The 20055-nt window shown below is 44.4% G+C and overlaps 2 protein-coding genes across 3 annotated transcripts in view; one reads left to right on the top strand and one right to left on the bottom strand.

Moving 5' to 3' along the window:
* Positions 1–3877: 3877 nt before the first annotated feature.
* l(2)37Cd (general transcription factor IIIC subunit l(2)37Cd) lies at positions 3878–17662 on the bottom strand. Its single transcript, XM_089582695.1, has 6 exons — positions 17410–17662; positions 17124–17313; positions 16662–16913; positions 14122–14258; positions 8671–8878; positions 3878–5130 (listed from the first exon to the last, which is right to left on the bottom strand). The coding sequence occupies exons 1-6, from the start codon at positions 17521–17523 to the stop codon at positions 4640–4642; spliced, it is 1392 nt and encodes a 463-aa protein (XP_089438821.1). The 5' UTR covers positions 17524–17662; the 3' UTR covers positions 3878–4639.
* Positions 17663–17683: 21 nt separating this feature from the next.
* The window catches only part of Gapvd1 (GTPase activating protein and VPS9 domains 1), a 90340-nt gene continuing 87968 nt past the window's right edge, over positions 17684–20055 (top strand). For both annotated transcript variants that reach the window (XR_016291020.1, XM_089582693.1), the window contains exon 1: positions 17684–17820. The gene's annotated coding sequence lies outside the window, so the exon portion shown is untranslated. The remainder of the gene's footprint in view (positions 17821–20055) is intronic.

Below are 20055 nucleotides of genomic sequence, written 5' to 3'. Positions count from 1 at the left end.
TCAGGGCCAAGATATGCGTCCCACCTATGCCGCGGAACATGCACCCCGTGTATAACAAGGAAAGGCGAGAACATAGGGCTAAGGCCTACGAGAGGAAGATGAAGGAGCGACCGGCAGACCAGGTAGCGTACGTAGACGCGGCGTGCGGACAGCACGGGGCGGCTGTATCCGCTGTGGTCGACGGGGCAGGAGTACCAACGGTAGCGGCTTCGAGCCGCACGAGAGATGCCAATGCGGCGGAAGAGTTGGCGATAGCGCTCGCTTGCGTCGGTACCAAGGCCACGACGATTTTAAGTGACAGCAAAACTGCAGTAAGAAACTTCGCGAAAGGAAGAATCTCGGAAGAGGCCAAACACGTCCTCGAGGCGAGGCCGATAGAACGTAACATAGAGATAATATGGATCCCAGCGCATGAGTCTATTGCAGGAAATGAGGCTGCACACGAGCTTGCCCGAGCTCTCTATCACCGGGCGGCCGCAGAGCAGCCCTCCCGCATAGACATGAAAGATAGCCTAATTTCATACCACGAGATCACGGAACATTATAAGCTGAGCAGGAGGGTCTATCCGCCGCCCGACCGTTCCCTCGCAAAAGCGGAGGCAATTGCGTGGAGAAGATTGCAAGGGGGGAATCATATAAGCCCCTTCTGGGTATACATAACAATCTCCAAAGAGGAGAAAGACCAATATTGTATAACGTGCGGGGAGAGGGGCACTCTCGACCATGTCATATGGGAATGTGCTGGAAGCCCGGGCGCCGAGCAAAATATAGAAGATAGAGAAGCCTGGGAGACCTTGCTGCGGAGCGAGGACCCCGCTAAGCAGCAACAAGCCATCCGCCTGGCGGCTGAGGCCGTGAAGAGACAATGTGTCTTCACCAGACCTTAGTTTGCGAGGCTCCTAAGTAGGGCTCCCTTAGGCCTGCGTGCCGGGGGGTCCAAAAAGGAGTCTCATTTCGGTGGAAATAAACGTTTTGATGATGATGATGATGCCAGGGAGTCCACGGAACGCCACCACCCGTTCGGCGCAATGCCTTGCCCTTTGAACGCAACGCTTTTAAGACGAAAGCCTTTAGCCGTGTCGGCAAATATGTCCGCGTTTCGGTTACGTGCCTTATATGGGCATATGCCAATCATTACTTAATCGATGGCATTCGAATGATATCGGAACACGATTTAAGGCATTCTATGATAATTGCAGGATAAGTAATGACTAATTGAGCCTAATTAACCTTTCTAGTCAGATCACATAAATAAATAAAACCGAGCAGGAAGTTGGTCGAGTTGGGGAATCGAACTAGGGTCTCCGGAGTGCGAGACGAGCACGCTAACCACTCCGCCATGCCAGATCGGTGGTTTGGAATGAACAAAGGCGCGTCTAGTGAATACGGTGTCTTCGTTCACTCCCATCATCCCCCCTTCCCGTTACGGCAAGGTTCAGGTGTCCACCGAGATATGCGAGGCAGATACATTTCCTTTCCTCAAAAACCAATTTACCGACGAACATGGTGTACAGGTGATGGCGTCCTGTGGCCTGTGGACTCCCTGGCAGCGTTGCTAGACGCTGTCGCGTTCCAGTCTTAGAGGCGAAGCTTATCATCTTAACCACACATCAGTGACACAAGCAGCAACACCGTGCTTAAGGCTTTTGCCTCACTGCACTTTAGGTCAGCAAAGTGCCCCCCTGTATTTTTTGAAGAAAGGAAATGGCGCAGTAATTCTCTGTCATCTCGGTGGACACCTGAACCGCACCGTACAGGAAAGGAGGAAGTGGGAGTGAAGAAAGAAAAACAGAGGGGCCATAATGAAGAAAATGAAAATTTTACGCAGTAACTGTCACATATCTCGGTGGACACCCATCAAAAGCGCGACACCTCTTCTGACAAGCTTCTGCTAACAGCCTTCTGTCGAAAACGATGAGGTATTAAAGGCTTTCGCCTTAAAATTCACAGATCATTGAGCTTCATACTGCAGAGTATGCATAGTGACGTTAGCATGTATTCCCCACCTCCTCCCCTGGATGGAGCAGCCGCTGACGGGTTCAAATGATAGTTCAAACCGCGCGAGCGGGGGAGTGTAATCCAATCCATCAATAACCGTGCGACACGGTACACTCGTTCCATTCTCCCTATCCCATCTAGCACTGTGTGGCATGCCATACCCTCCTTGCACTCTCTCTCCAACTCTGATTAGTGATAAACTAGTAAACTGGTTTTTGAGGAAAGGAAATGGCACAGTATCTGTCTCGCATATCTCGGTGGACACCTGAACCGCGCTGTAATGGAAGGGAAGTATGTAGGAGTGAAAGAAGAAAGAGGTGCCGTAGTGGAGGTCTCCGGAATAATTTCGACCATCTGGGGATCTTTAACATGTACTGACATCGCACAGCACACGGGCGCCTCTTGCATTTCAGCACCATTGAAACGCAGTCGCCGTGGTCGGGTTCGAACCCAGGTACTCCGGCTCGGTAGACAAGCGCCTTAACCACTGAGCTACAACGGCGGGTGATTAGCAACAGCAGTGTCACTCTCGGCATCCGCCCTCCCTTCCTCTTCCCTGCTCCGAAATTGGAGAGTGGGATTTCTCCATCACCTGGCGCTGTGGCTCAGTCGGCTCTGTGGTTAAGGCGCTCGATCGTCTATCGAGCTGGAGTACCCGGGTGCGAACCCGCCCACGGTCGCCGCGTTTTGCCGGAGGCGAAACGCAAAAGGCGCCTGTGTGCTGTGCGATGTCAGTGAATGTTAAAGATCCCCGGGTCCAGATGCCAGATCCCCAGGCATTCCGGAGACCTCCACTATGGATGGCACCTCTTCCTTCCTTCTTTCACTCCCTCTTTTATCCCTTCCTTACGGCACGGCTCGGGTGACCACCGAGATATGCGAGGCAGTTACAGCACCATTTCCTTCCCTCAAAAACCAATTTTTTCATTTCTCTGTCTACTTTGCCCCCTGCCAATAGAGGCATCGCATGGCAATGCGGGACACTTTTTGCGTCAATGAGCGTTATAATGAGAATGCAATAAAAAAAAGCACTTCTGATGGCAAAATCAGTGATGTGCTGTAAAACTACTGTATTTTCCAGTGTACAAGTTGCATGATTTTTTTTTTAATTTTTCATCGCCACTGTCCTTTCAATGCATAAAAAAAGATTGCATCAGAACTTAAAACTGCTTCAAGAACTATTATGAGGCAGTTGACTGAAGGAAAAGGCTCAAAACCTGAAAAATTTTCACTTCTTTCATGCCATAATTTGGCCATATCAAACTGTGCACATGCGCTTGTAAAAACACACAGAACACGAAGGACACCTATTAGCAAAAGATAAAAACATGTTGAATGGTTTGATAGTTGGGTCCTTTTCAGCATTTAAAAATATGGCTCATAGGTCCACCATTGAACATTTGCCAGCATCTGAAGCAAATGATACACACATATACCACTGTCCTACAAAAGGATTAACAAATGCTCAATATAGGTCACGTTTGAAAGATATATTTGCACAGTTAAATGTGGAAACTTTCCAACTGGTTTGAATATTTGTGACTTTTCACTCTTTATGGTTCCTACACTGGCTAAAAAACAGAGATTCAAAATGAGGACATCTTTTAAAGAAAATTCTTTTCACTCGAGCATATCTTTTCTCTTGTGGCGTGCTGAAACTATGTGCCAACCCTTTCAGATATGCCATTTGACTTTGATTTAAAACACATATTTCTCACTTTACACACTACATATAGTGCTCAAGGTAGCAAAGTCATTAGTTTTCGAAAGAAATACACCAGTGGGTACCACACACACATACAACATTGTATGCAAACTGTCAAAGTAATTGAATACTGCAATATTAAAACACAAAGATTTATGAAACCAACACCCTAGGAACAGTGGAGTCATTCTTTATTTTCAAGATGCACAGGACGCATGAAATTCAGAATGGAAACAGACATTAGAACTGCTGGCAAAATCTGCCAGCAAGAAAATGGCACTAGACTTGATGGCAAGTTCACTGTTTTGTGAAATATTGCTTGCTGTGTGTGCTAGTTGGCATAAAAAGGAGTCTTATTTGAAAAGTCATGGATGCTAACTTCACCTTAAATGAAGAAATTAAAAGCTAGAGCACACTTAAGAAAAAGCTGCGAATTTGCAATGTACACAACTGTGTAAAATGCATCTGAAAGGGTCAAAAAAGCAGATGTTTATGCACAGACAGATAAAAAGCAGCAAGCAAACACACTTATTTCCCCATTGTTACAAACAGTCTGGGACTTCCAATTCTCTAATTGTACTGATGTATGCCGGGCGCTAATTCAACTACACTCTCTTCTGGGCAAATAAAAACACTTGCACACTATAATTCTTTGGGCCCTTGTGAGTCCATCCTTTTATTTTACAGGTTCGCAATATTTACAAAAATAGACATCTCTGCTTTGCAGCAGTCCTTCAAGCTCTCACATAGTGAAAGCACGAGAGCAACATACTTGGGATGCAGCACATGAAACGAAGACAACTGTGACCACCTCTTTTAAATGTCTCAGACATCACAAAAGAAACTTATTTTTCTCTCTTTCAAAGACAGTTACGCACGTGAACTTTCACCACTTAGTTTACTCATTTCAACCTTGGCTAAAAAAAACCATGCCACTTAGTCTTCATCTCCATCGTCATCCACAAGGTCATCAAAATCCTCCTCATCCTCCAGTGCTACCAGGCTGTCATCGTGTGATGTTGAGGGCTGATCAGCCTTGAACTTGCCCACTGTAGCCCGCAGATCTGCGACCATGATTAGGCGGCACTTGTTTATGGTGCCTTCCTCGCACCAGCCATCTCGCTCATGGCAGCTTGTCTCATGACCATCATTGGCATGAATCAATTTTTGGACCTCATCCACACGAACATCCTTGAGGTGATAGAACATTTGACGATACGGTGGTAGCTTGCCTGGCAGGAAGCATGCCAACAGTTCATAGTCAGACTTGGATGAGGCCTTGGCTCCACCTTCCTGTGTCAGTGCATGTGACAGGGAATCTGTCTGAGCACAGATGGGCCGTGTTGTTAGCCCCAGTATCTTAGTCGGAACCAAGTAAGCCGAGGTGCCACGCTTAGTTGCCACTCCATCTTGCATTCCAGATGGTGCTGCAAAGCAAAATTTCTGTCAACTTCCCTTCGCGTTATATTGCTTTGGTAAAGCAAAACGAAACAGAGAAAACAAAAAGACCATGCTACCCTACAACAAATTCTAAAATTGTTTTTGCAATGAAATTCTATTCCCTCTGGCCACCTCCCAAACCTTCAAAGCTCTCATACAAAGCATCTGCTCATGTATCTAACAGACCTAAGTGCTAATTTTTAAAACACCAAAAGGCTCCAAAATCTCTAGAATCAGTCCGGATGTAAAATATGACATATAAAACTGTAGCTTATGTGCCTGCCACACAAGAAAAAACTCGAAAGGTCACCCAACGTCACTCTCGTCATCAGCACACCACTGCTTAGTTCATGCCACATGTTGAGGTTTACACAATCAGGCACTACCACAATCCACAATTCAGCACAAACAGTTCTGCAACTATATTTAAAACAATACCGGCCTTTAGGATGAAAATGTGTCAACAGTAAACTATAATATCAAGCAGATATATCGGGTAATATCAAGGTGAATAATATCAGAAACCTCTGTCTGGTGTTAACACACCTGGAACAAAGGCACTACAACAGCCGAGGCATTATTACTCTTGTATCTCATCACTTAATTCTGAAAAAGAAGCTTCACTGAAAATTAAAGTGGAAGATAAATATTTTTCTTTTCCTTGTGACAGTGCAGGTACTACAGGTCAGGTCAGAATGATTTTGCGAAACCCTTAGAGATGCAAACTGCATTGCAGTTGCAAAGTGTAAGTGTAGTTGAGACTAAATGGCACTACTACACTTGGCGACAGCATTCCTTGGTATTGAAGGAAATGACAACAAATAAATCACCTGATTCATAGCACCCTACATCTTTGTGCATTATAAGCGGCTCAGGCGAGATGCAGATGCCCATGCCACACAGTAAGCGATAGCAGCAGTTGCCTTTTTAAAACTACTGCATACCCGATAAAAATCTGCTCCCTCTGCTCACTATGAAATGAGTTATGCTCCTTCTGCTGGTATGGAAAGTCCCACCACAAGACCTTTAAATAACATATAGCATAGCCAAAATGATACAAGTGCCACAGTATGTATGTACTAGACTGGCTGCCTCTGTGCCAACAGCACTATCACACAGCTGCCTGAAACAGAGGTAGAACGATGCCAAGTACAGACAAGGAACAGGCACAACAGAAATGATACAAATGAAAACAGCACTGCAGTTGACTCCTCCATAAGATGACATGAGGCATTTTGGGCCCCATTTCTCCAAACGAATGTCACTCATTGTGTTATCGTCATCATAACTTGTGCACAACTAGACACCAGCTTTCATATGCTCAATTGCCTTAAATTTCTAGATGGCCACTTCAATACAACCTCCTTTTGCACAATGCCTACCAACCTTCTATAGGGCACTAGAACAATGTGCTGCGGAGTTGTATGCTATGGTGTCTACAATGAGTGCAATGTTCTTCTAGTGCCCGCCAAAACTCCCGCCACCCACCAAACCTCTGGCTAGAACCAGTTCCATTGTTTCTATACAGTATGTCTGAGTTATCACCTTCTAGAATGTTTCAGTATCTCCCATTAGATTACCATATGGGATTACCCTAATCCGACCAGCTAATCCACCTTATTCCATTTACTGGAATAGGCCTACTTCTAAAATTTTGGGGGTGCGTTTAAATTTTTGGGGGGTGGACCAACTTCCAAATTTTAAGAGGTTTTCATACTTTAAAATTTGGCTGTGCCCTATGACTGGTCTTCTGGTGGCCATGTGGTGCTGACATCATGACCCTCTCAATCGCTTTCATAGATCACGGGGAGTCCTCATACCCCTACTGGCGCAGTGGTGCAGCGGTTAAGCAATGTGCCACCGCCCCGGCAGGTGGCTGTTTCGAACACATAATTGCTATTCGCCGCATATACTAAGCCTGTGCAGCCGCCGATACTTTCTCCAGCAATATACTTCTGCAGTTGCCCTCTTCACTTGCGGGATTTTCCACTAAGGTAGAGACACGAGGTGTTGATTCCGGTTGCATTCCAACCCAATACACGGAGCTGTCTAGACATGTCTGCCCAGATGCCAGCTGCTGCCAAGCCCACCATCATGCTCAGCTATGTCACATGACCAGCACACCTGCCAACTCGGCTCTGTCATGTGGTCTCATGGTGTCACACCCTGTTGACCAATCAGCGCTCGGCCAAGTCTTTGATCCTGTGATGTCATTACTATCAACCAATCAGCTAATTTTATGGCTAACCACATCCGAGTTTTTTTTTCCTGACGAGGCTTATAATGCTTTCACATTAAAACTAGTACAGTGACCTACGAGACGAACATTCCTGCGGGGACATGACATGAAGAAACGCACCAGCTTCTTCGTGAAACCTAAGTGCTAGAGGCGAAGCACTTTAGAACTACAACAAAGTGTTTACATATGAGTGGGCCGGATCAGGGGAACACAGCATGGAAAGCAAGGACTCCGCGACAGGCAGTCTTCCCCACACAATGCTTAAATGTAAAGGGCAAAAGCATCCAAAAAATTTAATATTTTGGCTACTTTTGCCATTGGATGCATTGCAAAGTCCACTCCACGCTTAAAACAATGCAAATGCAGACCGAATTCTGTGAACACTAGATAAGAAGCTGCTTAGACATTGAGCCACTTTTTCGCTTTTGATCTCCATTGGCTTCAGACTACAGTCCTTGTGGTCGCATCATTACACGTTTATTGCTTTGAGTTGCATGCACCGGGATGCCACCCCGCGGGAAACTATAAAACAAAGTTCGGCGGAGGGGGGGCGCTCTAGTAATGAAATTTTTGCCTGGGTCCCACTTTATAGGCTGTTTTAGGATCATTTCTTCTTGGTGGGAACAGCCGAAATAGCAAAACGCAGACACAGAAAGGAACACATAGAACGTAGACGAAGCTGACTGTCATTTCGGCTGTTACCACCAAGAAGTATGAACCAACTAGCTCAGTTTTCTACTCTTTTAATGTTTTAGGATAACTCAAAAACCCATTAATTCGAATATTTTTCGTGGTCCCAGTGCATTAGAATTAATGAGGTTTTACTGTACATTTCTTCCAATGCAAAGTATTCTTGTATGATGTGTTCCTATGGGATTTGTCTTTTATGGAGGTGTGTCAGGGAGAGGCCACATACTGTAGGGAGGTTGCAACATGGAAGATTGGTTTGGTTTATTGGGGTTTAACGTCCCAAAGCAACTGAGGCTATGAGAGACGCCGTAGTGAAGGGCTCCGGAAATTTCGACCACCTGGGGTTCTTTAACGTGCACTGACATCGCACAGCACACGGGCCTCTAGAATTTCGCCTTCAAGAAATTCAGCCGCCGCGGCCGTGATCGAACCCGCGTCTTTCGGGTCAGCAGCCGAGCGCCGTAACCGCTGAGCCACCGCGGCGGGGTGCAACATGGAAGAAGTCTGCTGGATTTGTGTGCCATGCCAGGTAGTATGTCCAATGACCACAGCAGAGAGAGAAAAAGAAAAAGAGAGGAGGAATGAAATGGCCACGCACATGTCTTGAGCCGAAAGTCGAGCACTTGATAGATTTTCGTGGAGGGATCCTTGCGGGGGTCAAAGCCCATGCGCACCCAGCAAGTGCGGAAAGGTCCATTGATGAAATAATAAGCCACCACAGGCAGGATGAGCTTGAATCGAATGGGCAGCACACCAAGCTCCACCTGAAGAGCATTCCGTGTCCACATGGGACGTCGCTGGAACAGCTGTAGGCACAAAAAAATGCACATATGAAGGTTGCAACATACAATGCCGGTGTGAGTTCTCCAATCTACGAACTGAATTTCATAAACTGCACATCTTCCACTGGCGTACAGGGCTTCTAGGCTATGTTCAATGCATTTTATGAGCATTTTTACCACGCAAGCAAAACTTACTCCGCACAACAGCTTATAGTATTTCCCAAGCAATCAAACAATTTAATGAAATCATCCACAATGTTCTGGTAACACTGATAATGAGAATATTGTGGCTGGCACCCATTGTGACAGCTACCACTAAGCCCAATGGGGCTAGGCACACTTGGCTTGCAAGGTTACATTGGCTTAGCTACTAGCACTGACTGGTTGCTACGGTAATATGTAGGGGGAAGAGACATTCACAAGCAAAAGTAGGGCTCATGTTATAAACCTTGAGCCATACTGTACTTGAGGTGCTGCTATGCACTTCGTATATAAAAAGTCCAAGCCGCCGTGGTGGCTCGGTGGTTATGGTGCTCAGCTGCTGACACAAAAGATGCGGGTTCAATCCCAGCCGCAGCGGTCGAATTTCAATGGAGGCAAAATTCTAGAGACCTGCGTACTGTGCAATGTCAGTGTATGTTAAAGAACCCCACGTAGTCGGAATTTCCGGAGACCTTCACAAAGGCGACCCTCATCGCCCGAGTCATTTTGGGACGTCAGAACCCCCATAAACTAAACCATAAACTAAACTTTAATAACTCCTCTAGATGAAGATGTGTGCCAACAGCCAATGATGGCAACAAAGGTGGAAAAGATCTTTGAGCAAGCTTCATACAGAGTTGCTCATCAGAGCTCAGAAGTGGCTGGCCGAAAGTAGCAAAACAGCTGCTGCACTTTTCCATGCATAAAACGCAGAGTTCGACTTTTGTTTCCCATGCTGGCCCAAAGCAACCTTCTTTTTGCACCTGCCCTAACAAGTGTGTAGTTCACAATACTTAAGCAAAAACAACATACTACAGTAGAACCCCGCTATAGTAAACTCGGATATAGTAAAGTGAAACTGTGGTCCCATTTCGCCTTCTGTTGAAGAATGTACATTTTTTTTTTTTCAGTTATAGTAAAGATTTTTTTTAATGAAATGGCTACAGTAAAGAGCGTCTGGCCATGGCAACATACTTCCCACGAAATGATGACATCACGACATGTGTCATGTCTATGATTGTGAGGCCAACATTGGGAGGCAAATGAATACTGAAGACGATAATAAAACGGTTCTTTCTGAGATGGCTTCACCACCAAGCTAAAGAGCTGCGAGGGAAAGCCTACTTTTGAAAGTCCTTAACGCAGTGAGACAAAGCACACCACGCACACGAAAAAAAAAGTAAAACTGGCTATGAACGTTGAACGAAGGCAGCATGGGTCACTGAGGAAGCAGTGAGGAGTAAGGAAGGGAAGAAAAGGGCGAACATTCGCAGCACGGAAGGCACTATGATGGCTCAGTGGTTAAGGTGCTCAGCTGCTGACCTGAAAGACGAGAGTTCGATCCCGGCCGCGGCAGACACATTTTGAAGGAGGCAAAATGTTAGAGACTCCCATGCGTGTGACTTCAGTGCACGTTGAAGAACCCCAGGTGGTCAAATTTTTCTTGTGCCCTCCACTATGGTGTCCCCACAGCCTGAGTCACTTTGGGGCTACATAAACCATTTGCAGCACGGCAGCGCGAAGCACAAGGAAGTGGCGGAGGCACAGCTGCACTGCATGAGCAGTTTTGTTGACGTCCAAGCGATATATCGACGTCCATGGCTACTGTAGCGTCTAAGTGTGTTTTTAGCATTTAATTAATTAAATAATTACTACACATCCACCAAATTTGAAATTTAACGAGCTTTTTTCACCCACTACCTAATACAATCAAACTTTTTTCATATATCTTTATAGAATGACAAGAAAATGCGGACAAAATTTATGGACACTTTTTGATGACGCGCACATAGCCATACAATGCTCTTGCATTAAAAATGTGACATGAAATTTGATTACTGAAAATAAATAATTATCACATAAAGGGATAATAAGAGCAGGATGGAAGATATTTCTGAGTGTTTCTTTTATAAACTAACTCTTTGTGTTTAGTAAGTAGCCAATTAATTACCAGACAGCATCCTCAGTGCCATGCCATTACTAACAAGTGATATAATATACACCCCGATATTGCAAAGATTTTTGCTGGACCAAGTCATTTTACTACAGAGGTTTTACTATATAAGGGTTCTACTATAGTTCAATCACTCAATAAATGGTCAAAAAGCAAGCCCCTTGCACTGTGATTCTCCAAATGCCCACACAAGCATCACATCACTCCAAAGAGCTACCTCAAAGAATAAAGACATTACTGTAAGCTAGCAAACCAAAGATAAAATGTAAAAAAAAAGAAAAATTATTTTTGAAATAAAACATGAATAAAGCTGTTTTGATATACTTTCAACAAAAAACACATAACAGCATGACGTAAGTGCTACTGAATACTACAACAGAGGTATCAGCTAATGTCATGCAGGTTATTTTATCACCATCAATGGCTCTTTGGCACCTGAAGGAGTCAAGCGATTTTCCTAAACTCCAAGGCCGCGTTAAAAAAAGCATAGAAATAAAAAAAATTCAGTTTTAAAGCATAGAATGCCCGCTCAGCCAATCAATGAGGCAGCGCCTAATTGCATAAGCCACGTCATATCCACGACTGAAATTTGCCACTGCAAGTAACTTGTGTCAGTGCGGAATGCTGGATTCTGGAGCTCAATAAAATATTAAATATTGCAATTTTGCAGCTGTCAATGAGCACTGAGCCACCACTAAGTCTGACACTACACAAATACAGAATAAAAACTGCATGCTTGATTTGAGTTGCGGGCCCCTTTAACCGCACATTTAACTACTGAAAAACATACCAATATCGCCAATTTTTTTTAAGTTGTCGTAATTTTTCCATGCAATTCTGATTCTGAAAATATATTGCTTCTTTGATATCTGGTTAGAATTAGCATAAAAACTAAAAAAGAACAAGCTGTTGTCAAGGGGGGCTTTCCCTTAATGCTTTCCGTGGTAACGGGTCACAACATACTGAAATTCGAAGTAATTATTTGATGCAAAACAAAATAACAAACTGAAAAGTGCATACATGTAGCCACTTGAAGATTCACACAACAGAAGAAATTTGAGGACAAATCTTGCACGTGTCAGCGGAATATATTGCTTCCATGCTAATCTTCCCTTGAAAAGCAAGAGGTTCTCATCAACGGACACATCCTGTTCTGGCACATAGGCAGCAAGGAAGGCCTCGCTCAGCCTTGTGGTGACGGGTCACAGCTTCCATAGCCTAGGGTGCGGAAGGGTAGCTTCATCCACGATTTTCAAGTTGGTGAAATGCACGCAGCACATCAAAGCGCTAAAGCGGTTCCTGCTCATGGTCTTCCTGAACACTGGTGCCTGCAAAACTTCCTTTGTTGACCAATACATCTCAACTTGAGGTTTGTCAACAATACCCTTCAATATTATTAGTGCAAAGAAGACCATCATCTCATCGCGGTCTACTGGTTTCCATGTAGAACCCTGAGCAGTACAGTATGCTACCGCGTAACAGTTTAGTCTCCATCACGATTCGGCCAATGAAGCCCCAGTCAAAAAATACATGGAACTAGCTGAGAATATCCTTTATCATATGGGAGTTGCCCCGAGATTCCGGGCAGTGAAGAAAAGGGACAGCGTGGAGGCAGAAGTTTATTTATTTATTTATTTATGGGGTTTAACGTCCCAAAGCGACTAAGGCTATGAGAGACGCCGTAGTGGAGGGCTCCGGAAATTTCGACCACCTGGGGTTCTTTAACGTGCACTGACATCGCACAGTACACGGGCCTCTAGAATTTCTCCTCCAAAGAAATTCTAGCCGCCGCGGCCGGGATCGAACCCGCGTCTTTCGGGCCAGCAGCCGAGCACCATAACCGCTCAGCCACCGCGGCGGCTGGAGGCAGAAGTGGTGGGTTACTGGTGTTCACACGCTGCCACACACGTGCACAACTCAGCGCGTCACTGTCGTCGCTCTCGTTGTCACCTGAAGCAATATCCAGCTCAAACATTGTCCAAGTGACTTTCAGCCACAAATTCGATGTCGTCAGCAACACTGCTTTCTGCACCACTCCAAGAAGCTCCTCTTTATCTCCGAGCATTGCCGCCACCGGCGTTCACATGAAGCGCATTATCAAAAAACAGTTGCCAGGCAAAACACACGCGAAAGGTGAGAAATAAGATTTTTTTATGGACAACTATTGCCCTCTAGGGATGACAATTGCAACCAAAGCAACAGACGACCATAACTTGTCTTTGGCAGCGGAAACAGCGGGAAATTGGGCCGGACAAGTGTGAATCGTCATTGGCAATATTGGTACAAACTGCCATGAAGAGTACAGCTCGGGGTTGGTGGTTAAAGGGTTATAGTGGGCACCACACAAGGTCCACAACCCACCAGCAAGGCCCATTCAGGCTCCAGTTGCCATACTACCAAAGAACATTCATTACTCTGTAGTTACATAAAACTGCACTGGCATGGTTGTCACAGTTCATGAGCAAAAAAGTTCTGAAAGGACTTCTGGGCCCCTCACACCTGTAGGCTCAGTTTGCTGACCAGTCATTGCGTAGTCCCATTGACAGGAAGCAAGATCAGAGCTGTGTTGCCACGGTCTGGCAGCTATGAGGCATTTGTCAAATTTCCCCTGAGCACAACAATTGTTTAAGGTTGTGAGAGGATGATTGATCCCTCCCCTTATGGAGCAATTGCTAGAATGGGGACATTAAGGACTGAACACCATACAATGTATGCATAGGTCATGTGAGCCGGGGGGAAGGGGGAGCAATCTACATGCAAATTATTTGCAGGCTGTGCATGGCACTGAGCTTCATGTGGATTACACTCACCAATACACCTGCTCGCAGACACTACACTAGGACAATCAGCCATAACAACAAATGAATAGAACTTGGTGGTTTCATATCTCCACTTCTCATAGCACAGGACTGATGTAGCTTCTAGGATGCTTAATGAACACTCACAACAGTGTTTTCAGTGAACTACAAGGATTTTGTACAGGCTGTATTCCATCTCGCAAGCAATCAACCTAATCGCAAGTTTACGATTGAAATCGGCAATACAGTAAGTGACAAATATGGTAACCGTAGTTCATCAGTGAGAAACTAGTTTGCAGTTAACTGAATCTCACCTCTTCAACTTTTCTCTTGATGTTCTCATCTGGAGGACGCCATTCCAATTGCTTCCAAGCCTCTGGATTTGGCTCTTTAGGCACATCATCATCCTCAAAGCTTATGAAGCAGGCAAATTTTACACGACGATGGCGAACTGCAAGTAAATCAAAAAAGTCAACAGTTAGCGCCGGTATTCTTTTCGGACAGACCTTTATGAGCACCTGTCTCATGGGCTACGCCACAGCTTACATGTAAGAAGCCATGCTTGTACACAGTAGAAAGCCACTACAACAAATCTGTAATGGCTAAACTATTGAAACAGATGCACAAGTTCAAAATGTGAGTCTGATTCTGAATGTCAGTAATCATCTCTCTAGATTTCAAACATCTAATAATCACTTATATTACTTTTAATAAAATTATGACAAAAAAAAAGATGTAAAAGGCAATTTTTTTATGGTAATTATGTCATTAAAAATTACAAACAAAAATTAAATGACAACTCTGTGAAGTGGCCACTCGGCATGAAAGGTATGTTCAGTTTGTATGAAAATTTCCATATGCTATTCAAAAAAAAAAAAAAGAAAACTAAGGGTAGTGCATGAAAACAAATCAATTTGATCTTACCAAATTTAAGTGATAACTTTTAAGTTAATAGGACCGATAACTGGCAAAATGATGTTATGAGATTATGGTCAAAATAACAAGATTTTGTCTCATGTGGGCAGAATCATATTCTGCCAATATGTGCAGAATATAAAGACCAGGCTTGACACAAATGTGACCTAAGCAAATTATTCTGACAATGAATGTTATGAAAAAAGCACACGTGAGATAGCAAGATTTATGTGTTGAGTTGTACTTTATGGTGCACAAGCTACTAAGGCTATCATGTGCCAAATATAAGGTCAAATGTGTCTGCTTTGTGGGTGAGAACTAAAACATTTTTAAAGGGGCTCTCAAGCACCTTCCGAGGAAAGACATCAACTCACTCAATCACTGCATTGTGATGACATGAACACCCAAGCCAACTAATGCACCTCTACACGCAGCAGAGAACCCACAATCACGTGCTAAAGTTGGCGAGCCCTTCCCAGCGACTTTTTCATGCTCGTACCCTCCTCCGTTGCTAGCACCTTTCTATACAAGTTGAGGGATGGCTACTGGTTAGATTCTTTCAGATGTCAGGCAGCTGCCATGGCCGTGGCCAATAAGCTGCTTAGCTCCGGCTGGTCAGGAAGCTCCGCCCCCGGAGGTGGGGCCGGCGGAGAAGCGCCGACCTTCCAGGGTGCAAAAAGTGACGAGAGGAGAGGGCAGGGCGTGAACACGTCAAAATTCAAATTTTGATTAGAGATAACAAAGGTTCTACAAAGCACATTAAAAAAATTCTTGCTGGACAATATTCAAAAAACGACATGCTTTAAGATCCCAAGCATACCACAAAGTTATCGAGACCCTTTCAGAGCCCCTTAAAATGCCACAAGTTGTTTAGGAGCCTTGCTTCTCTTGAGAACGAAAAACATGGAAAACGTCGAGTGCATCTTTTCTTACGAGTAAGCTAGGCTGGACTGGGATATGTTTATCATAAAATAATGAAAAATGCTTTTCCCTTAGTTTTTTTCAAATTTTTGCATAAAAAAAATTTTGAGGGCGCTTAAGCTTCGTCTTTAAGAGTAGAACGCAACAGCCAGCGCTGCCAGGCAGTCCACAGAACGCCGTCGCCCGTTCGGTGTGACACCTTGCCCATCCGACAAATTGAAACCCGGTTTTTTTAGGAAAAAAAAATGACTCAGCAACAGTCTCGCTTATTTTGGTGGACACCCGAACCACGCATGATACAATTTTTTTTACGCAGCCCCCAATTATAGGTTACTGATTCCCCTGATTATAGGTTGCTGGTTCGAATCCCTGCCACGAGCTAGGCTCTAATTTAACTAGTAAGTTTATGCTAGCACGAAACGCTGAATCGTATGACACTATCTGGAACATTTTGTGGCAATTTTTACACAGCCCCCAGTTATTTCCGACATGCAGTGCCGACTACTACTACTGTGCCGATGGCTTTTCGACCAAATGAGCTCTATACGCTATCACGTAATGAGATATGGTTTGCAGTGAATCCTCTGTATAGTTCAAATGCAGGTTCCTCTTGTTTTGCGAAGATAAAGTTCTGAGCAATGTGTGTATGCCCAATGCAAAGACAAAATCACTTCACTGAAATGGTTAATGCATTGAAATTCATGATGAAAAAATAGCGCAAAAGGAACACGAGGGACGGAAAGGGAACGACGTAGACAAGCGCTTTCATCATGAACGTGATCCAACTTGCCCAACTTTCAGCTTTGCTTAATGCATCGAAGCAATTGAACTCTGACAATAAGTACTATGAAACGTTAGTTATTATGCAGTTTTTACACCCACATTATGCGCAAAAATTACAACATTTCTCGTTAAGCTATATGAAACCACACAGATATGCTATATCAGACCCCAGTGAAAAATTCGCGATTTCTCTACAGGCATAAACTGATCCATGCAGAAAAGTCAAGACACTCACTTCCACCTAAAACACTCTTAGGACGATTTGGTGTTTTTTCTGGAACTTGACGCCGCTTAGGTTCATCCCGCAGTGCTTGGACTGACATACTATCAAGACGGGAGAACACTTGGGGCAATATGAAAACCGGAGCATCATGTTTCAGCCAGTCTGTTGATGCCATGGGCGAAGGAATCAACTGGTCTAGTAAGGATTCATATCCACTTCCGTCTGCTTTTCGTCTCATGGGCAAATACTGAAAGTCCACCATGCCTGAAAGTAAAGTAAGAAACATATCAACACGAAATATACTAGAAATATTTTACTGCGAGTCTTAGAGGTGGCACACAAAAAAGGTTGGAAAGCTGTTATGCGAAGTAGCAACGCTTACTATTTGCTTTGTAAACGTTTTCTGTCCGTCATACTTTCCATGTCGTGTCCCGACAAGCTCACACTTATAAACATGCAATGACGCTGACTTACCACGAAATTTGTAGACTGCTGAAACAGTACCTTCGATAGATACTGAGTACGGCTCCTTCGAGTTGTCATCGTTTTTCTTAACTTTCAAGACAAGGCAAGATGTGTTGAAGCGGTTGGCGTAGGCACTCTTGCAGTACGGATCTTCGGGCCTGAACTTCATTTCTAGCCTTCGTGAAGGTTCCGAATAAGCCTGAGAAAGATGGCACATCAGAAGAACGTCCCGACAAACTTGTTTATTTCAGTAAAATTCACGTTCATGCATAAAAATAATGCGATTTACATATACCTTCGCAACTTCATCAATGCCACCAAGGCTCTTCAGCATTCTGTCGATGTTCTTGACGATTGCCGGATACTCGACAAGCACAAGCTTCCTGTTGTTTAACGTTATAGTTGTCATGTTGCCCTGATAGAATGTTGCAGCTCACAACTACCGCTCCATTCACAGACTTCGCACATGTAGACGCACAACCGCAACCATGCCAACCACGCCGTCCATGCGCAGCGCCGCTATGCTTCCCTTTCGGCAAGGGCGCCATCAGTGACGTCAAATGTCCGTCTCGCCGCATAGCGGTGCAAATGCGAAGCAAGTGCAACAACAATGGTGGTTAGTGGGTGTTGGAATTTATGAATTGGTAGTGCGTGTGCGATGTTCTGCTTCGAACAACTCTGGTATTAGACAGCTATTAGCCAAAGGGTAAGGCAACTGGCCATCCAGGTGGCATCGTTTGCTTTCTAAGTGAAACCATACTGCTTGTTAAGCGTTCTTAAGGTGATTCATCGAATGCTTTGCGACGTATTGATGTCGGGCTCGCGCCTGGCTGTCGCGATATAGGTTCGGCAAGACTGCGGCGCCTTAACCGAATTACAGGAAGTTACTTCTTATTGCAGGGAAATGGATTTCGTAGCCTTATTTTTGGTCTTGTTTACTGACGTCGAGCGGCTATCCAGTCTATGACCCAGTATCCAGCTGCCGCTCTTTATTTTATGTTCGATGCGTTAAGCTTGAATCGAATTCGTACCTTTCCTGTTAACCCCCATTCGTGGGTGTCAGGTTTCTGTCGTTTTTTTTCTCCCCCGAGGTCAGTGATCAACAGTCTCGTTAGCTTTTTCACGGCCCCCATTTGGTTGAATCTCCCGGTGAAAGCACAGGGCCGTCCAGAGGAAAACGAAGTGCGGTCTGCTTTGCGTATTCGTTTTTTTTCTTTTGCCTGTGTTCCTGGATTGCATCGGCAAAGGAATTTGTGTCGTGGGGCCGTTCGCATAGGTTAGCGTGTTAGGTGTGGGTAACTAGTGGCGTTATGGGAGTGTTCTCGTGAAGTGCTACAGGCGAGTCACGCGATCGATTCCGTCGTTCTCGACGAAACCTCGGCTCGTTACCGTGATTTCAAAGTGATAGCGCGAGGATGTCATAAAATACATTCAAACGGCCCGTGTGCCAGGTTTAAGTTTTCTGCTTGCTTTCTCCCTAGCGCGGCTGTGTGTCGAAAGGTTGCTAACTTGGTCTGGCGAAACATTGAAGCTAGCGTGCAAGGTAGAACATTGCATTCTCTGCGCACACGTAATGAACTTTTTCGCACTACAAGTCCTGTCGCAAGCCTTCGAGGTTCCAGAAGATCTTTGGGCCTCGTTTGTTAGCGTTTCAGGGCATTTACAAATGCGTTTCATGCATCTTTTGAAGCACATATTCTATAGCAGACTTTTCTGTATTGGGCAGGGCCGGTACAATTTATTAGCCTTCATCTTGTGATCAAGGCAACTGAAACTTGTTTCGCTACTAAATTCATCTAAAATTTTCGATGGCGTGAATGCAGTTTGACTTTCAGTTATGTGAGTATAGATGTTTAAATTTTGTGGTTCTCAAATTCGTCCTAAGCAGTGTACTGCCATCAAGTGCACTACATACTACAGATATAAATATTTAAAGAATGTTGCATTTCGTGTTACTTTTCGAAACACGAGTGCAAATTATAGTTCGTCAGTCCCTTCAACTTTGTTCCTGTAAGGAAGAAATGCTGTATCCACTGAGGTGTAATCATTTGAGACTGAAAAAAAAGAAAAAAGTATGAGGCAGTTATAAATTTTACTTATCCAGGTGCAGCCATGAAAGAAGAAAGGCAATTGGCACGAAGCATACGGTATAGACCGTAGGTCCTGCCCCCAATCCTACTGTTGAGAACCACCACTTTGTGGCCATTTTTCTCAGTGAAGGAAACTCAAGGAATGAAATTTGCAAATAGGACAGCCCCCCCAACTGCTTCCTCTGTGGTCTCCAAAATACGCCCATAAATCCACCTTTTACAGACATGACAAATATTTGACCTAATGTCACATTTGACTTTAGTTGCTCACATTCTTGCGTGAGTTCTTTATATGAGGAGTTAATGTTTTGTCTGCTTAAAAGAACTCAAGATCGAATGGCTTACGACTGTACTACCAACTTTAATACTTTTTGGTATCAAAATTTGTTCCACATATCCGAGAAAAATAATAGCTGATATGTATTTACTTGCCTAGAAGAATAGGAATACAGTTAGTTTAGGTTTATTGGGGTTAAATTTAACGTCCCGAAGCAACTCGGGTTATGAGGGATGCTGTAGTGGAGGGCTCCGGAAATTTCGACCACCTGGGGATCTTTAACGTGCACTGACATCGCACAGCACACGGGCCTCTAGAATTTCGCCTTCATCGAAATTCGGCAGGCGCGGCCGGGGTCGACCCCACGTCTTTCGGGTCAGCAGTGTTATGTAATTTTTTATGTTTTTGTTGCAGAAATGTACATAGCAACTCAACGAAAATTAGGCTGCAGGCAAAAAAATTATGCTTAAGTATGCTTATTTGGAATTGTTTCTAGCAACCATAAATTATCAAATGTGGAGTTTGGCCTGATGTGCCTAAAGGAAAGCCTGCATTGATGATGTAACTGCTGTCT

Source organism: Amblyomma mixtum, chromosome 3, assembly GCF_055824585.1.
Source record: "Amblyomma mixtum isolate Tamu chromosome 3, ASM5582458v1, whole genome shotgun sequence".
NCBI lineage: Eukaryota > Metazoa > Arthropoda > Arachnida > Ixodida > Ixodidae > Amblyomma > Amblyomma mixtum.
The sequence above is the reverse complement of the archived record's forward strand: the minus strand, read 5'-3'. Positions and strand labels throughout refer to the sequence as shown.